Genomic DNA, 17,413 nt, shown 5'->3' on the forward strand with positions numbered 1-17,413 from the left:
ATATTCAGACATTGGAAAGGAAATGCGAAAACATATTAAATATCCTGAATACATAAATAATAAATAAAGTAAGAACATACAACCCAAACCATAGAATACAGTAGAATTGCACAATAATATTGGACTTGCAATATGGCTAACTGCAATATCCAAATCTCAGTAGCTGCATTTTAAAAAAAAAATGTGATAAATGTGTCACAACATGACATTATAAATGAAGTTTTGTGATTTTACAGAGATCCCCCAACCTACAAATCATGTTCTCCAGAGCTGAGGGAACATGCTTGCTCGCTACGGACCCCCCAAAACCATCACTTTTTTTCAGTCAAAAGTAAATTAAAAAAATACTAGTATCACTAAAATCGCGATTCATATTGCAGTAGAAATATGTGTCATCATGAAAATGGGTTCTTCCATTGCCTATTGTTCAGAATGCAATGTGAACAAAATGTTATGGTGCAATTCTTATAATGGGAGGGAAAACCTTGCTTGTTAAAATGTTGTTGGCTAAATTGTGACATTTTTATGTGAACAAACGTGCACATAAACACAACAAGCATGGTCAAAGTCAGTAAAAGTTATGAAGGTCGTATTCATACGTTGGTAAGTCGATAAGATATGTACAGTAAGTCGGTATCGATATTGTGGCAGGCCTATAGTATAGTAATCCCTCCAAGCTAGCATCTTCAAACAATTAATGGAAAATCATTATTATTTTCTTGTGTCTGCAGTGTGTGACTATAAAATGTAAATGTAACATATAATTAAGTAATCTATATATTTAATTTTGTGGCACTCCACATAGATTTTTTTAATCACAGCCACAGATTCTTTTTCTCCAAGGCCCGCCACAATCTCTAGTGCAGTGCACATCATTTTTTATGCCCGACTGACAACTCTGTATCACTTAAATTTCTTCTACCTATACAGTGATTTTTATATGTTGATTTGGCTGTACCATACCTCCTTTGGGTTCAACAGTATTTCTGTCTTAAAACCAAATCAGATTTCAACTATGAGAAGATAAAGTGACTTACTTTCTAGACTGCTTATGATGCAATTATGCACAGGGTTATGCACCTCGGAAGCTTTTTGTGTTTGTTGTGGCTTTAAAACTGTCTAAGAAAAAAACTGTTTCAAACACTTTGTATCATAACTTGGGCACACCAGCTGTGTCTGCTGACTTTCCCAATCTGCCTGCCAGCTGGCGTGTTAGTGGTTTAACAGAGAGTGTAATTTCTAAATCACTACACTGTTATTTTGTAACCCTGATAGCAAGTGATGTGTCAGACCCCTGCAGAATGTGGTTGGAGGTAATGAAGGGGATTCATTCGACATCACTGTAAACAAGATTTTGTTTTCCTGGCAATGTTGTATGGGGCCACGTTTACACTTGAGAGAGTTATTTTTTTTCCAGAACTAAGGCCATTTTCTTTTTAGAGTTCAGTACTTAGTATAGTGCTTTTGGTGAATGTTGATATCTTGTGTTTAATTAAGGTGCCATCAAGATTTGGTTACCTTCATCATTTTGCATAACTGGTGCAGATTCATACTTCCAAGCATGCATGGTTTAATTGCCTTTTTTTAAGCTACTCCATTAAATTGTTGCGAGGTATAGATGGTGTACAGTTTTGTCATGGATGTGTGTTTTGAAATCAATGTGTGAAAAGTACAACCTTCAATGTTTAGTCCTAACTAATGTAGACCCATTTGAACTGATGCTCTTATCTGTTGCCTGCTGCACCTGTGACAGCAGTCAGAAAGCAGTCTGTGTTCCTCTCACCTAAGACTTCTGCCATAGCCGCTGACATTAAGTGCACTCCCTCTTTATTTATAGTGCATTTACTCAAGCCTTTCCTCACAGGTTGAGTGTGTGTTAAGGCCATGCAGTCCAACTGTGTTTGACATCAATAAGTCACCAAACTCCAGTAAACTCATTAATATGGACAGTAATTCACAGGTCTGATTCTTGCAGTTAATACTGGTTATGTTCATGTTAGAGTATATAACTTTGTGACTTGCTATTAGGATTTTTGTTTTGATTAACTTTTATCGTCAGTGATGGTACTGATGAAACAGTTTAGAGTTTCCAGAGTCTATTTTGAGAGTGAAGCATCCATTTGCTATGACTCAGTGTTCAGTTGAACACAGCAAGAATATGAATCAATCAAGAATATGCCAACTGAGGCACTTGTGATGGTGCAACATTATTTGTGCATCCCCACAACTGTAGTTCCATGTGTATAGCTGTTAAGAGCAGCTGCACCTGCATGTTCAAATTTTATTTTGATAATCCAAATAATTACTAATCAATATCCAAATACAGATGTAGTTGAAAAATTGGTTGTTTCACATTTACAGTTGTGGGTCCTTTGCATTGTTTTTGAACCTCTGCTTAACATTCTCCTCCATCATGCATTGCTTTGAACTGACATGTACCCCCTTTTTTTCTATTCAATAGCACCAGCAGACGCTATTAAACCAGTTGAGGGAGGTCACAGGCACCACAGATGTTCAGCTGCTTCAGCAGGCTCTGCAGGTAGATCATAAAACACATGCATTACAAATCCTGGTACCAGAGCTGATAGATACACACTAAACACACTGTTCTGTTATAGTTTCTCTTTCTGTCTCCTTTACACTTTCAGACACATCAAGATATTGTCTAATGTGGAGACAGTTTTTACTGTTTACAAGCTGTTTTCACACAATCCATACAAACACATGCTCAAAAAAACAGCAACAGACCCATTTCATTTATGAGACAGGAGGCTTCTCTACCTCAAATCCATGTGTGATCCATTCATGTGTAACTGCTGGCACAGGTTAATCTCTAGTTGTCACAGAAATATATAAGCAGTTCAACTGATGTTATTACTAAACTTTAGAATTACACAATTTTACATTAGATAAACACATGTTGTGAGGTTTTTTTGCACACACTTTTTAGAACAGCTATTTTCCTCAACCATTGTTGGCAAATAAAGATGAAAATATATATGCAAGCCTGATCTGCAACAGGCTTCAAGGCCTAGCCAAGTTTTCCAACCACTTATTTTCCTGTGTTCAACCATCTGACATAAGCCTTTACAAAAACATTGTTGCTACAGGTGAGCAATGGAGACATGGCCGAGGCAGTGGCGTTTCTGACAGAGAAGAATGCCAAGGTTCCACAGCAAGATGAGACAACTTACTACCAGACGTCCCAGGTGGCCAGCGACAGATACATCAGCGTGGGCAGCCAGGCAGACACAAGTGAGCAGCTTACTTTTGGTGTGGGTGTTCTAGACACCTAATAGGGATGATAACAAAAAAAAGACATTAGACTGTCAATATGTACAGGATGATGTGGAAAAGATTAACTGTGCGAGTATAAACCATGAACATAAAATAGGTGTTCATGCAATATAAATTACTGTGTGTGTGTACTTTTCCTTAATGCAGATGTGATTGACCTGACTGGAGACGATAAAGATGACCTGCAGAGGGCTATCGCCCTCAGTCTGGAGGAGTCCAACCGGGCATTCAGGGAGACGGGCATCACTGATGAGGAGCAGGCCATCAGCAGGTGGGCTTAACATTACTCAGCAACTGAGAGCAAATATGCCAAGAAATTCTGGGCCTAACATCTGACCAAACAGAAAATACAAAAAACAAAGCCTTGGATGAATATCCACACTTACCACCTACATTGTCTCCATCTTTGCCCAGGGTGTGATGAAAATATGTCTTGCATTCATTTGTGTTGTGTAACGTCGAGTTGCTGATCTGCAGTGAAAAATCAGGGATGTCCTAAGCTGATCCTAAGGATCGGTCTCAAGGCAGATCTGGGTTAATTTTAATGGGTCAGTATCAGGTAAAATAAAGCTGATAGAAATAGAAACTAGCTGGGATCTGCCCTGGGTGCAGTTGGCTCTGTATGCACGTAAAAAAAGTTAAAATTTGTACAACGATTTGATAGTACCAGTGCTTAACTCTGACCTGACTCCAAGATTGCAAAATAAACTGATTCATGAAAATCCAACACTAAGGATAGTTATATCTTTCCTCTCTATTTTCAGCAAAGAGCAGTAAAAGAAATGCTGAACTTTTTTTTAAAAAAAATTTTTTTAGCCAGCACATACGGGTGCTCTCCCTGGTTAAAATGACAAATATCACCCGCAGCAGTTCATACCAGCTGTCAATAATTAATGTAAATTCTGTGAGCAACTTGATGACAGACCAATGTTAAACTTGGCTGATCTCAGCTTGCTGGGCTCTCTGCAGCTGCCAGACCTTCCAAAAACTCTTAACAGAGTGATACATCCTCTCTCCTGTAGATTGCGTCACATCATATTCACAAGTCCTGTTAAACTTTCATCTAAATCATATCAACAGTTTAAACTAATACAAGCTGTAGTTTTTAATCAGGACCTTCATTATTTTGGATCAAGACGCCCATACAAAATAATCATCAGTTTTGCAATAGGGTCTCAGATATTTTGGACATTTCCAGATTAGGTTTGGGGTTTGATGTCATTTGAAGGGCACATTTTAAAAGAATAAGGGTGGAATTAATATTTTGACAGGTCACCACTTTAACCACTTAAAAGAGTTGTATTTTTTCCTTTCATCCTCAGTCTGAGGCAGTGCAAATGGTCACTTACCTTGTTATAAAAGCGATTGATTTATTATGTCCTGTTAAGAGAGAATAAGAGCCTTAAGAACATTACATTTTAAAGCACAACCCTTAATATCATGTACAATTTAACCTTATTGAAGCACAATACTCAGACGCCACTATCTGGCAGTTTAGATAAACTCCATTCTCACTGAACTGATGTGGACCGTAGAGATAAGCCCCATTAATGGCTAACTATGTCGAAGTTTATACAGGGACATTTCACTTTAGAGAAACACTTTTTGAACTTTATTTATTGCAATAGAAAGATACTGTATAATGAAAAAAATAAAACTGTATGTAATGTATATAATAATCCCTCTACTGCAGTGGATTCCAGCCAGACCTTTAAAATGACACGTATGGCAATGCTATGATGTTCAGTGCCTTTTAATTAAATTTGTATGTTTTGTAATTTGTGTTTCGCCTCCCTCACTCTTTTTAGAGTTTTGGAGGCCAGCATAGCAGAGAACAAGGCAAGTCTGAAGCGTACCCACACAGAAGTATGGAGTGATTCACCCAACCCACATGACAGGAAGAGGATAGACAGCTGCCCTGTGGGTCTGAAAAATGTTGGCAATACCTGCTGGTTCAGTGCTGTCATACAGGTGGGCACACACACACACACACACACACACACACACACACACACACACACACACACACACAAAACATATTCGATATATATTGTAATCATAACTTGAGACACCATCTGAGACTTTGGACAAGATTTTGGTCTATATTTTTGTATTTCTTTCCTTGTTCTTTTTTGGTTCCCTGTTAATGTAATGGAGCAGGAATCAGTGCTTGATCCGTTGTAGACATCAAGTAGTACTGGATAAGATAATCTTTTAAATGTTTACATGTTTGAAAATACTGAAAAAAAAAAGATCTGTTTTCAAAAAGCCTTAGTTTCCTCTGTGTTGGTAGAGTCAGTGGTAGAATGTGACCTGAGCTGAAATATGCCACACGAACACTGGATACACCATCACATGGTGCCTGGCTCTTGTGTGTAATGTAACCCCCGACCCGACCCTGCTGCACTTGGTGAAAGACGGGAGTAAACAACTTTCTTGTTTTCCTGACAAGATATCATAACAACTTTTATATTCACTTTTCCAAAACAGAAACTACAAATAATCACTTTGGTTATAGCAGCGAGAGTAAGTGGCTTGTGTTATTATGTGTAGATGGTTACTCTTGCACAATGTTATTAAAGTACTAAAAAACGACCTGTGGTTATGTGGAAAGGAAGGAAATGCTCATTGCTGGAATATCTGACTCAGTCTGGTGTGATTTTTGTTGGATGTAACAAAAACTGCACACATTCAACTCAGCCTTTTTCATCGATGACAAGTATTCCATGCACTAAAGACAGGGATCAGGTTTACATTTTATTTGTGTACAATATTGCTTTAATTTCTGTTTTATGAACTGGAGCTGGCAGGAGCATGCCGATAGATCAGCTGGCAGGGGTTTGAATTGCCAGAGGGTAGGTCTATTTGTAATTGCACAGAACAAGATGCTCTAAGATTGTAATCTGAAAAATTGTTTTAATTTCATTTGTTGAGACATCTCATTGTGTGACAACTTCATTGATCTATATTATTGCACATAGCTAATTTTTCATCATTTAAATTACCCTTTTATTTAGAAAGTCCTTCCAGTAATCATACTACAGCAGTCTACAAAATAAAAGCTGCATCTTTTCAATACATAAACATTACAAAAACAAAACATTTGTCCATCTGCAGTGCCGTACACTTTTGTTGTTGTCTACAATAATATTATTTTCACATCGCAAATTTTAGGATAAGGTATTTATTGACTCCACTGCTCGCATCTCTCTCAGAGTTGGACGACAAAGTTGACAGTGCCTTGGCTAATTAGCTGGACAGAAGTTGCGCTCAGTGTGGGTCTTGTGCTGTTACATAAGTAACGTTGGCCTAATGTCTGCCCACAATTGAAAATAATGCAATGTCAAGACGTCACTTTATTGTCCAGCTGTCCAACAATCAACAATCAAAATAAGCTGCAGACTCTCAATTAAGCTCTCTGTCCATATCGTGAAGCATCTTATGATTGAGAAATTACCTCACATTCATTTTTGGCAGTTGTGTACTTACATTATCCCAAATGTTTCTAAAATTAAATCCCAGAAAAATCCATGAATTCACTCAAGGTAATGATGTATTTCATTTGGTCACATATCATAACTTCTACAGGAAAGTCACAGCGAAGGAAATTGATGAATGAGATTAAACATTATGTTAATAAAACTTAAAAACATTACCTTGTCTGTGAACTCTGGTGACTGAGTCCCATCAGATAGATTTCTATCTATGTTTGTTTATTAACCCCAAAGTAGTTGTAAGCTAGCGAGCAACGGCATGCACTGAGGATGTGTGTGCCTGTGTTTCTCTGTGTTTGAATTCAGGTCAATCACTGCGCTCAGCACTCAACAGAGACTCCGGATGTCTTGCTTCTTTTCCCCTCACCTCTCTGTAATGTTACATTCATGAAGTAAAGTACATTTCCCCTCCAGCTCCAGTCAGCAGTCAACACTACAGTGCATTAACACCTCTGCAGATTGCTGCTGCAGTCAGGTTGATAAACAAAAGTGAGGATAAATCCAATTTTTATTCCCAAAAGTTCAAAAGTAATCTTAGGAGCTCTCCTTCCATCGGTAAAAGGCTCCGGATCAGAGCAGAGTTCAATTCGACTTTTATTATTTATTCCTTCAGAATGTCTGGCTCTACATCTGACTCTCTCCTCCAGAGGTGGCCGGCTCTGATCAGCTGAGCAGTGGCTCTGCTCCGCTGTTCCCTCCCCACACAGCACTTGGCCAACATCTTTTGTTTTGATTTAATAAAGAGAGCCCTAGTGGCATACATTTTTATTAATCATTAATTTGTTATTATAATATTATGGGTTTAATCATGGTCAATCTCTCACATGAAAAATGTAAATGTGATAAGGTTGTCCTATGATTCTGTGTTACTAACATTTGTTTATCCCGCTTCAATTTCAAGTCTCTGTTCAACCTGCTGGAGTTCCAGAGGCTGGTGCTCAACTACTCACCACCAGCCAGAGTCCATGACCTGCCTCGCAACCAGAAGGTTAGAGCCCATCTTTCTTCTTAGGCTCTCAGCAGAGGAAAAGAAAGCAGCAGTAACAAAATCGGAGTGTGATGTCTTTAATGGTTTTTAGCTCAGTCGTCTATGTGTGCAACCTCACATCAGCTCTGTTGATATTGAGCAGCTCTTCTGTAGCTTATCACAGCAGCTAGCAGTGCTTTAGCTTAGAAGGTTTGACCCTCTTGGAACTGTGAGCTACCATTCAGCAGCTGTGTGATCCTGCCCTAAGGTCACTGCAGCTTAATGTTTTGCCCCTTCTCGTTCACATAGCTCACTGCTAGCAAGCTGCTAGAAGTAGCAACTTATGTGAAATGTTTGAAGAAAAATCAGGACATGCAGAGAGTGTATTTTGATTGTTTATTTTGTTTTGTTTTTTTTGTTTTTTTACATTTGAGATACTCAGCATGTGTCCACCACAGGGTCAGCAGCCTGTCGCTAATCTGCTCTAAGCCTCAGCTGTGGAAGTGTGGCTCTGGGCAGTCATCTCTTCATATCACTTCCCTTAGTCCTAATCACTGACCTTTTACTTCAGCAGTACGAGACTGCAAGATCTTACAGTCTAATCTTTTAAAGCATCTCTGACTCACTTGCTCAGAGAAATAAGTGTGTTGTTATTATGCACTGCTGAGTCATGTTGCCTCTGCATCTCATGTTATAATGTCAATAAAGCAACACTGCACAACTTAAAAAAGAAGACTTGGGGTAAAGAAGCTATTAACTTGCTGTTACTAAAAGTTTGAGTCATCGTTCTAAAATGATACATGAGGACCTTGTTATTTTCTGATTATCAAAGATCAGCGTTGAAATTTGGAGGTAACTGACTGTTGCTTTCACTGGTTAAAATGTTCAATGCCAACATCAGTGGCAATGCTGAGACTTTTGGTCTCTCTAAAGCTACTGGATACTCTGCCCAAAATTGTTTCCGAGAACAGTGATGCCACTTGGTAACGTCACTCCGCAGCAGCAGGTGAAGTGATTTTGCAGTTCAACAGAGTGACAACTCTTTGGAGAAATGATCTGGCTGATTGAAGCACCTTAAATACAGTTCCAGGTGAACTTCTTTCTGAATCAGCACAACCATTATCTGGATCCAGCCTAATCAGCTTTTTTATTATCGTGTCAAAACAATAAGTATCAGTCAACAATCAACATTTCATATCTACTGCTGCTCAGCTCATTTTCAGGGTGTAGCCGCAGGTTGTGAAATCTAATTAGGTTGGCTTGATTAATGTTGATGTTAATGTTGTTGACTAAGTATGTTAGCTACCACTAGAAACTGTAGTATGTCTTGCTTCATACCAAAAACAGGTGATGATCATAAATTGACATTATTACCCCTCAGCTGTTCCTAAATTTGAATACCTTGAAAGATAGACTGTTGACATTTGTTTTTTTTTTTTTCCGTGAAAAGACCAAAATGATGCGGGTTAGTCCATCTCTTTACATTTTCTTTCTTTGGCACACAAAAAGTAAACTCTGTAAAAATGGGTCACAATTGCATAGTTTTAAAAATTAATACTTTTATAAAGGCTAAATCATTTCCGAAAACAGCTGGGTACTCTAGTACTACATGTCAGTATTAGAAAGTGGAACATTCCCTTTCACTCTTAGATGAGAAACACTGACTTTACCGAAATTTGATTCACTAAGTAGTTGATTTTGTGTTACTCTTACCAGGAACACAGGAACCTGCCTTTCATGCAGGAGCTGAGGAACCTCTTCTCTCTCATGGTGGGGTCCAAGAGGAAATATGTGGATCCATCACGAGCTGTGGAAATACTCAAGGACGCCTTCAAGTCGAGTGAATCGCAGCAGGTAAGCCGCTTTCTGCCATAACCTGCTCAGCATAATAACATTCACTCGGTACAGGCAGCGCTCAATTAAGAGAGCTTTGTTACATCAGGCAGGTAAGAGATAGTGTTCGTGTTACTGCATTTGTATCTCCTACTGACAAAAGCAACGAGACGGCAAACATGTTACCCAGAGAGCATCCATAATGTGCTGTGGAGAACACATGGCTCCACATTTCAGTTTTGACTAGAGATGCACAGATCGATTGGCAATATATTCACAGATTCGAACTTACCGGATCAATAACTCATAAGTGAAACCTTGTTAAAACACAAACGACGGGTCTTTCCTACCGTGGTAAGGTAGACAACGAGCTACAACCGTATTTTTTTATCAAAACCAGCGGTCCTCCGGGTCTGTATGGTCAGCCGTCTGTGAGATGAGGGCACAGGGACCGTCAACAAAGTGCAACACCGAAAAGAGAAACTACAAAAAATATTCAATAACTTCACTACTATTATTCAGAGTGTAGTGCCACCAAAATCACGCCACAAATCAGTGGTCTCCTGCTGGTTATTCTACAATTTTTTGTTGGGAAAAAATTTGCTTTGCCATAATTTGGGGGAATTTCTATTGGGAGAAATATTCAATAACACTAATATTCAGTGTGGTGTCACAAAAATCACCTAACTCTAACCCTACTTAACAAAAACTGTTTTCTAATGTAACATTAACTTGATATTGGTATTTAAAAAATGTTTTAATACATAATCCATGTGAAGTGAAGGCCAAATGGACTTGCCCCTAAAATGACAAAACTCCCACCCTGACTGCATGCATTCCCACTAGTAAGCTACAGTTACTCTATGTAAGCTGAGTCCAAGTTGTCTCTAAGAGAGTCTCTAGAGTGTGAAATATTGCACATTGCCTCAGCCTGCAATAAAACGGTGGTCAATTCATGATACTTTCTCATCTCCTAATTTTTATACTTGATAATACAATGTCAATGTTGTGTAAGAAGAATCATTAATTAAATAAATGAAAGTTACACAAGACAACAATACAGAAGAATTTATGGATTTGATGCTGTGATCGGTGATCGGCAATATCGGGATCGGCTGATACTGCTTTCGGTGATCGGCCCCAAAAATCCTGATTGGTGCATCTCTAGTTTTGACCTGGCAGATGTTGAGATGCTCAGGAAAGTCATGACAACATTGAAGTCTTCTAATTCTGTTTATTTATCACCCCCTGCAGCTGGATGTTGTCCCCTACAGCATATAAAGCCATGTTAGTTATGTTAGCCTATCTGCATCAGCACCTAGTAACTACAGACCAGTCTCAAATCTTTCAATTTCAAGTAATATTTTGAAGAAATCTTTCAAATTAAAGTCCTTGAAAAAGAAATGGGAGTCCAGATGCCGGTAAACCTTTATTTTTAGTACTAATTGCTGCTGTTGATTTGAGTGTTCACCAAATTCTTTTAAATAGACTGACGAACATTGGCCATTCCTGTTTTTGGTTTATGTTTATGGTTTCCTGCTGTTTTTTTCTGCATATATTTGTGCTGTCTATTATCAGCGTGGCAGACCTGCAATAATCAGACATAAATGATTAAATATATAGATGGCTCAATTATTAAATGAATATGCAATTATATGCAACCAAAATAAAATTGAAATAAATGTTGGTATTAAGTAATTTGAGAAATTTGACATAAATAGATATTTCTGCTGGAAAATGGCCTCGATATTTAGTTCCCTTCTTTATTTATTTTCCCATTAAATTTTCGCATAGTAAGAACGGGATACTACCAACGCCTGTAAGACATTGTATATCAGACAAGGCCATAATCACATCATCTATTCAGATTTGTAGAATTTATTGAATATTTGAATCTTCAAAAATCATGACCCTCCTCCTGTCTCATGCTCCCATGCTTCTGTCCTGTGTGAGGATTTAACAGCAACACTCCCCCGGTGCTTCAAGTCCTGATGTCAAATGATCAGACGCAAATGCATGGCTAGCTAGCTAAGCAACAGGTAACACTAAAGCTGTCAGGCATTACAGCCTTAGTTTGTTATATTCCATAAAAAATGGATATGAAAATGTAGATTAAAATGGTCAGAGCATAAAATCAATCTTGATATTTACGAATCAAGACTCAATAGCTTAATATGCCATAGCCGTCAAGGCTGAAAATAAAAAACGATTAAATTAACTTGTAACCTGAAAATAAATAAAATAAATAAATAGTCAAACTGTGGCTGTGGACAGTCATGGCACCCCTGTAAAAAAAATGAAAACAAGAACATACAACATGAAACACTAAATTAAAAGCTAAAAAGCAAAAGAAAAAAAGGCTCACAAAATGCTCCAGCTGTAAAGCTACAGTATGTCAGCTAACATTAGCAACCTGCACATACTGACTGGAATCCTCATCCTGTCTAAGATAACTTGATGAGAGATAAATATATGAATGGAAGAGAGGGGATAAATCCACTAGTGTGTAGTGCATATCACTAAATCAAACAAACATTTGTATGGCATCTTTTTTAAGGAGGACTGAACCTATGCACATACCGGAAATATTTAATTCCCTTTATCCCCTCTTTGTGCCAAGTCCTTTCAACCGAGGGCATGATTGCTCAGTTTCATTTTTGTTCCACTGACTCAGCTTTACTGAATCCAAGACACTTAACCTCTCTTATCTATAGCTATTACTCCTCCAACCCACATCATCCCCTCTGATCTTTGCAAAAAATAATATTGACATGGAATTAGCTGTTTTGTGCATATATCCTATAACGTGACATACACATGTCAAATGTACAAACTGTTCCGTTGTTCTCCTTACATAAGCATTTGCACTAAGCCTGTGTCACTTCAGAGGTTAACTCAGGTTAGCCCTCTGGCCTCTGTACTCATCAGTCATGTCACTACTCCGTGTATTAGTCAGGTTGGATCGGCATTGGCCTGTATTATCAAAGGGCATTGATGTCTGAGATGGTGGCCTTGTGTCATGCAGGTCCCCTTTGAAGTTCAGCTGTCAGTGAACCCCTCTGCTAAGACGAGTCATCTTTTATCCAAAGCTCAGTGTACATCAGCACATGACAGACATGGCATTGATTTGACTGATTGGACTGACTTGGACTTGATTGCTCGTAGGTGCAGTTAAGTCTTGTAGTTTGACTCTGTGACCTCTGTTTCCCAAAGGCAGTCCCGTAATTGGTCATTTTTTATGTACGTCTGTGCTTTGATCAACAGCAGGATGTGAGCGAGTTCACCCACAAGCTGCTGGACTGGCTGGAGGATGCATTCCAGATGAAGGCTGAAGAAGACAGGTAACCACAGCTCTTTTATATCTCGAGGTCTCAAGCAGTAGACAAATGCCTGTTGGTGTTACTGGGCAGCACATTTATAAGGACAGACTCAAATTAGTGAAGTAACTTCTTACTTGGAACGGAATTCCAGATGTCTGTCAACAAGTTTGACCTATGTTTTTGAATACCACCTCCTTGCCTACAGGGAGGGTGAGAAGCCAAAGAACCCCATGGTGGAGCTTTTCTATGGTCGCTTCCTTGCTGTCGGTGTCCTGGAAGGTGAGTTGAAGTGTTCAGCTAATACCAATAAACAGGAAAAGTGAGGGGCAGCTAGAGAATCACAGAGAAATAAAGCATTAGCATGGTCTGATTGCTGCAGCCAGAAAGCAAGCAAGTCCTTGCCCCTAGTAATGAAAGGTGACCTTGTCTTAATGAGATGTGCTCCATGTAAAAGAGGAGAGCGGTTGCATTGATCGTGGAAGACCTTGATGGCTGATTGACATTGCGCTTATTATGCATGACAATACTGGCCCAGAGCCACCGAAAGCTGGGCCAGTGGACTCTGCTGCTCATAAAATGACCTTAATGCCTCATCTGCATGTCCGCTAGCAACTCCTCTCTTTCTCTTTTTTTGGCCTTCTCATCAGTAGTTTATGCGGGGAGGCCTGTGCAGCTGTGTAATGATGAGTGAGTGACTGCTGAACAAGTGAAAATCAGCTTGGATGCAAACGAGTGTGAAATGGCTCGTTATTGCTTTTACTTTCACGCTCTTCGCTTGTCCAACTCTTCTGTCACGCCTGGCACACCTCTGACCTACATGATGTTTAAGGACACACCTTAACCCTATTCCTCTTTCAGTCAGGTCAGCAATTAGGATCTGTTATTAAATATTAATTACAGTGATGGGTTAAAAAAACACATTTCAATAGCAAGGGAAATGCTGAATATCAGTTCCAGTGAACAGCCAGGCCAATAATTGGTCCACGCATAGTAAACAGTATCTAGTCACATACTCAACATATAAATAAATGTATAATTAACACTTACTGTTACTTTTGATACTTTGATACCCAAAATATGGAGTATTATTTGTATGTTTTTTCAGTACTTTTCTACAACACTGATTAATTACAATTTCATATCTATTCTGTGTTTGTCATTTCACAGGTAAAAAGTTTGAAAACACAGAGATGTTTGGGCAGTACCCCCTGCAGGTCAATGGCTTCAAGGATCTCCACGAATGTCTTGAGGCAGCAATGATCGAGGGCGAGATCGAGTCCCTGCACTCAGCAGAGAACTCTGCCAGGTCCGGACAAGAGGTCAGCGCCAAAGCAGAATACCAACAGTTGTTTCCATGGAAATGCTCAGGACATTTTGAGAAGTTATACAAACCAAAATGAATTGTGTTTTGTTTTCATTCTCAGATGTTTATACAAGTAAATCAAAGATTATTTGTGTTGCATAGAAATTGTTTTGATAGCCTTGTGGTGTGTCATACATATTTTCTTGAGGCCCAACACCAAGTCAGAGACTAAACACTTTCACTAAACAACTATCAGTCACCACCTTTCAGTAGCACTCTTTACAAAAGAAGTCAGGTCAGGTTAAATAGTTAGGGCTTATGTGTGGGATCTTCTCCAAAGGGTTGCCCTCCTTGCCCTTATGTGACACATGTGCTATTCTGGGTTTGACCTCTGGTTAACTGTAGCCTTCCCAAACACTGTCCCATAGCAGCTGGGAGCAGCTAATTACCAGGTCAGTGCACAGATGAGTATGGCACCAAGCCCTCTGGAAAAGCCCCTGCCATCATCACAAGTGAGCATCAGAGATAGAGCGGGAGTGACGTTTTATCCACATCACACAGGATAACAGGGTTTCCCCCAGGGAAATTGTTAGCAGAGGTGATGAGCCTGTAATCACAAAAAGAGTTAGGTGATGATTAATATATGCAGGGCTCTTGCACAAGTTCTAAATTTGTGATAACCTGGAGCAGTACTTGTACTGTCAATTAAGAATTATGGTTTTGGTGTAAGTTATGGTTGCACAAGCAACCTCTCAGTCTCCCTGTCCTCTGCTCTCTGTTGAAGTCTTTGAAGAGGGTGGTCTGTCCAGAACCCAGACATACAGAGTACAGAATAGAAATTGCAGAGCGCAGTATGTAACCAAATGTCAAGTTCCCATTGTCACTGAATAGTGAATACTAATCACATACCAAACAGTGTAATGCAGTGCAAGAGAGGTGGTAAAGACAGAGTTGTTTTGTTCCCAAATTAAGAAATGAATTAAACTGGATACCTAATACTTATGCCTCCATATCATGTTAAATTTCAGGTCAAATCAAAATCTGCAGCCAAAACACATCTTGTCTAATGGGGATATTGCAAACTAGATGTTGCTAAAGGGATCTGTGACAGGTGAATGTTTGAGAAACTCTACTCTCAAGGGTAAAGGATAATGATAATTAATCTCAAGACCAACTTCCAATTTTCTTTCAGCACTGGTTTACAGAACTCCCTCCTGTGTTGACCTTTGAATTGTCAAGATTTGAATTTAACCAAGCACTGGGGCGACCTGAGAAGATCCACAACAAGCTGGAGTTCCCCTCTATGCTCTACATGGACAGGTAACAAACATAAGCAGCAACTTTGATTGTAGATTCTACAGTATTTGTCTCTGCAGGATATATGGTATTAATCTCAAGGCTCTTAAAAGCTGAAGCCTCCGCTGTGGTGTTTGTGTTGTTAGGTATATGGACAGGAACAGGGAAATAACCAGGATCAAGAGAGAGGAGATCCGGAGGCTGAAAGAGCATCTGACAGTGCTCCAGCAGCGACTGGAGAGGTACTACTCATCCAACTATATGTGTTTATTTAGCTAAGGTCAACAAAGCTCTCTAGACAGCCATGGAGAGTAATTTTGCTCTCCGACCGTGTCCTGTCTTTATCTGTCATTATGCCCTCTATTCTTACTTCTCTCTCCCTCGGCTTCCCTACATCTCTTTGACACACTCACTTCCTCTTTGTTCTCTCTCAGGTATCTGAGTTATGGCTCAGGCCCCAAGAGGTTTCCTCTGGCAGATGTCCTCCAATATGCCATGGAGTTTGCCTCCAGTAAGCCAGTGTGCACTTCCCCAGTGGAAGACATTGACTCATCAGCACCCCCTGGTGGCACAACAGGACAACAGCTGCCCACGCCAAGGCAAGTTTCATAACAGATGGCCTGCTGTTTTGTTATTGCTGCTTTTCATCTTTTCCATCATTTGCTCTGTTAGTTTCAGGACCTAACAGTGCAAACAGGGAAACATCATTTTCATATTATTATCCTAAACCCCTCTTACTTTTTGTGAGGCTTGCTCATACAAGTATTTCAAGTCGGGTACAGCTGGCCCTCTGAATTGAGCAAACTTGTCATAATTTGCTCATTGAATTAATTGCTGGCTATTCATGAGCGTGTGCATATTCACGTGAACAAGCCAGTTGCAAAGATTACAGGAAAAATGCATTACACTACTCTGCAGGGGATATTACACTGTCAGGTGTTATGCAGACAGATGTTCAACTGGACAGCCTTAGCTAAAAATCTCCCTGAAAATCTAGCTCCACCAATTTTACAAGTTAAAGAGTGTTCATAGGCCTTGGGGAGTACTTATACATATCTGAAAAAAGTAGTGTTGAGTGTAGAAGATTTTCCATTCTATAACCCACAATGCAACTAGGCCACTGAGTAACACCACCGGAGGCAATTTATCAGATTACATGCAGCTTCCTCTGGAGCCACAAAAGGCTCTTTACTGCTTTTTTAGCAGATGTAGTAGTACTCGTCAAGACCTGCACACACTTTAATGCGTAATATTGTTGAGGTTACCCAGTAACATTTTGGTCACTTGTTTAAACTTGCAGTAACCTGCAGTGTCACTTGAGGGCAGCAGAAAAAGGTTGTGAATACAGTATTGATAGACTGTTAGTCCATTAACTCTCTTTTAACTCTTGATTTGGGGTGTTTACTGTGGTCTCTACCACTTCTTAAGGGAAATAGCCATCTCTTTAGCTACCTAATGCTAATCTTTTTGGTGGTGAACAGGTTCAATGCACTGTAATTTTGGAGCATTTTTTTTTTGCTTAGCTTTTTTTGTCCTCCTGTGGCTGTTTTGTCTTATGTACTGTGTCTCTCACCCTGCAGCACAGCTGAGCAGGACTCCTTGCCTCCTCTAGAGAGCTCAGGCCCTGCCTCAGGTCCCACCACAGCTCCCGCTGCAGCCCAGCAGCAGAGAGTACCCATTCATAAGCCCTTTACCCAGTCCAGGCTACCTCCTGACCTTCCCATGCACCCTGCCCCACGCCACATAACTGAAGAGGAGTTGAGGGTGCTCGAGGGCTGCTTGCATCGCTGGAGGAGTGAAGTAGAAAATGACACCCGTGGTAGGTCTTACTGTCGCCCATTTGCAGCTGTCTTATGATCATCTCTATTGTAGTGGCTTCACCTTGAAGACAAATAGTACCGCT

General features: G+C 39.7%; 1 protein-coding gene across 6 annotated transcripts in view; it reads left to right on the plus strand.

The window, feature by feature from the left end:
• Positions 1-17,413, plus strand: part of usp25 (ubiquitin specific peptidase 25) — a 33,538-nt gene that overhangs the window by 3,505 nt on the left and 12,620 nt on the right. For 5 of the 6 annotated variants that reach the window (XM_030438374.1, XM_030438376.1, XM_030438377.1 and 2 more), the window contains 13 exons: positions 2,462-2,539; positions 3,111-3,255; positions 3,445-3,568; positions 5,106-5,268; positions 7,693-7,779; positions 9,475-9,612; positions 12,856-12,932; positions 13,117-13,190; positions 14,079-14,230; positions 15,407-15,534; positions 15,657-15,752; positions 15,945-16,109; positions 17,091-17,329. In XM_030438374.1, the coding sequence (XP_030294234.1) occupies positions 2,462-2,539; positions 3,111-3,255; positions 3,445-3,568; positions 5,106-5,268; positions 7,693-7,779; positions 9,475-9,612; positions 12,856-12,932; positions 13,117-13,190; positions 14,079-14,230; positions 15,407-15,534; positions 15,657-15,752; positions 15,945-16,109; positions 17,091-17,329 (1,666 nt within the window). The remainder of the gene's footprint in view (positions 1-2,461; positions 2,540-3,110; positions 3,256-3,444; positions 3,569-5,105; positions 5,269-7,692; positions 7,780-9,474; positions 9,613-12,855; positions 12,933-13,116; positions 13,191-14,078; positions 14,231-15,406; positions 15,535-15,656; positions 15,753-15,944; positions 16,110-17,090; positions 17,330-17,413) is intronic. The other variant, XM_030438375.1, reaches the window with a different exon arrangement.

The sequence above is a fragment of the Sparus aurata genome, chromosome 13 (assembly GCF_900880675.1).
Source record: "Sparus aurata chromosome 13, fSpaAur1.1, whole genome shotgun sequence".
Taxonomy (NCBI): Eukaryota; Metazoa; Chordata; class Actinopteri; order Spariformes; family Sparidae; genus Sparus; species Sparus aurata.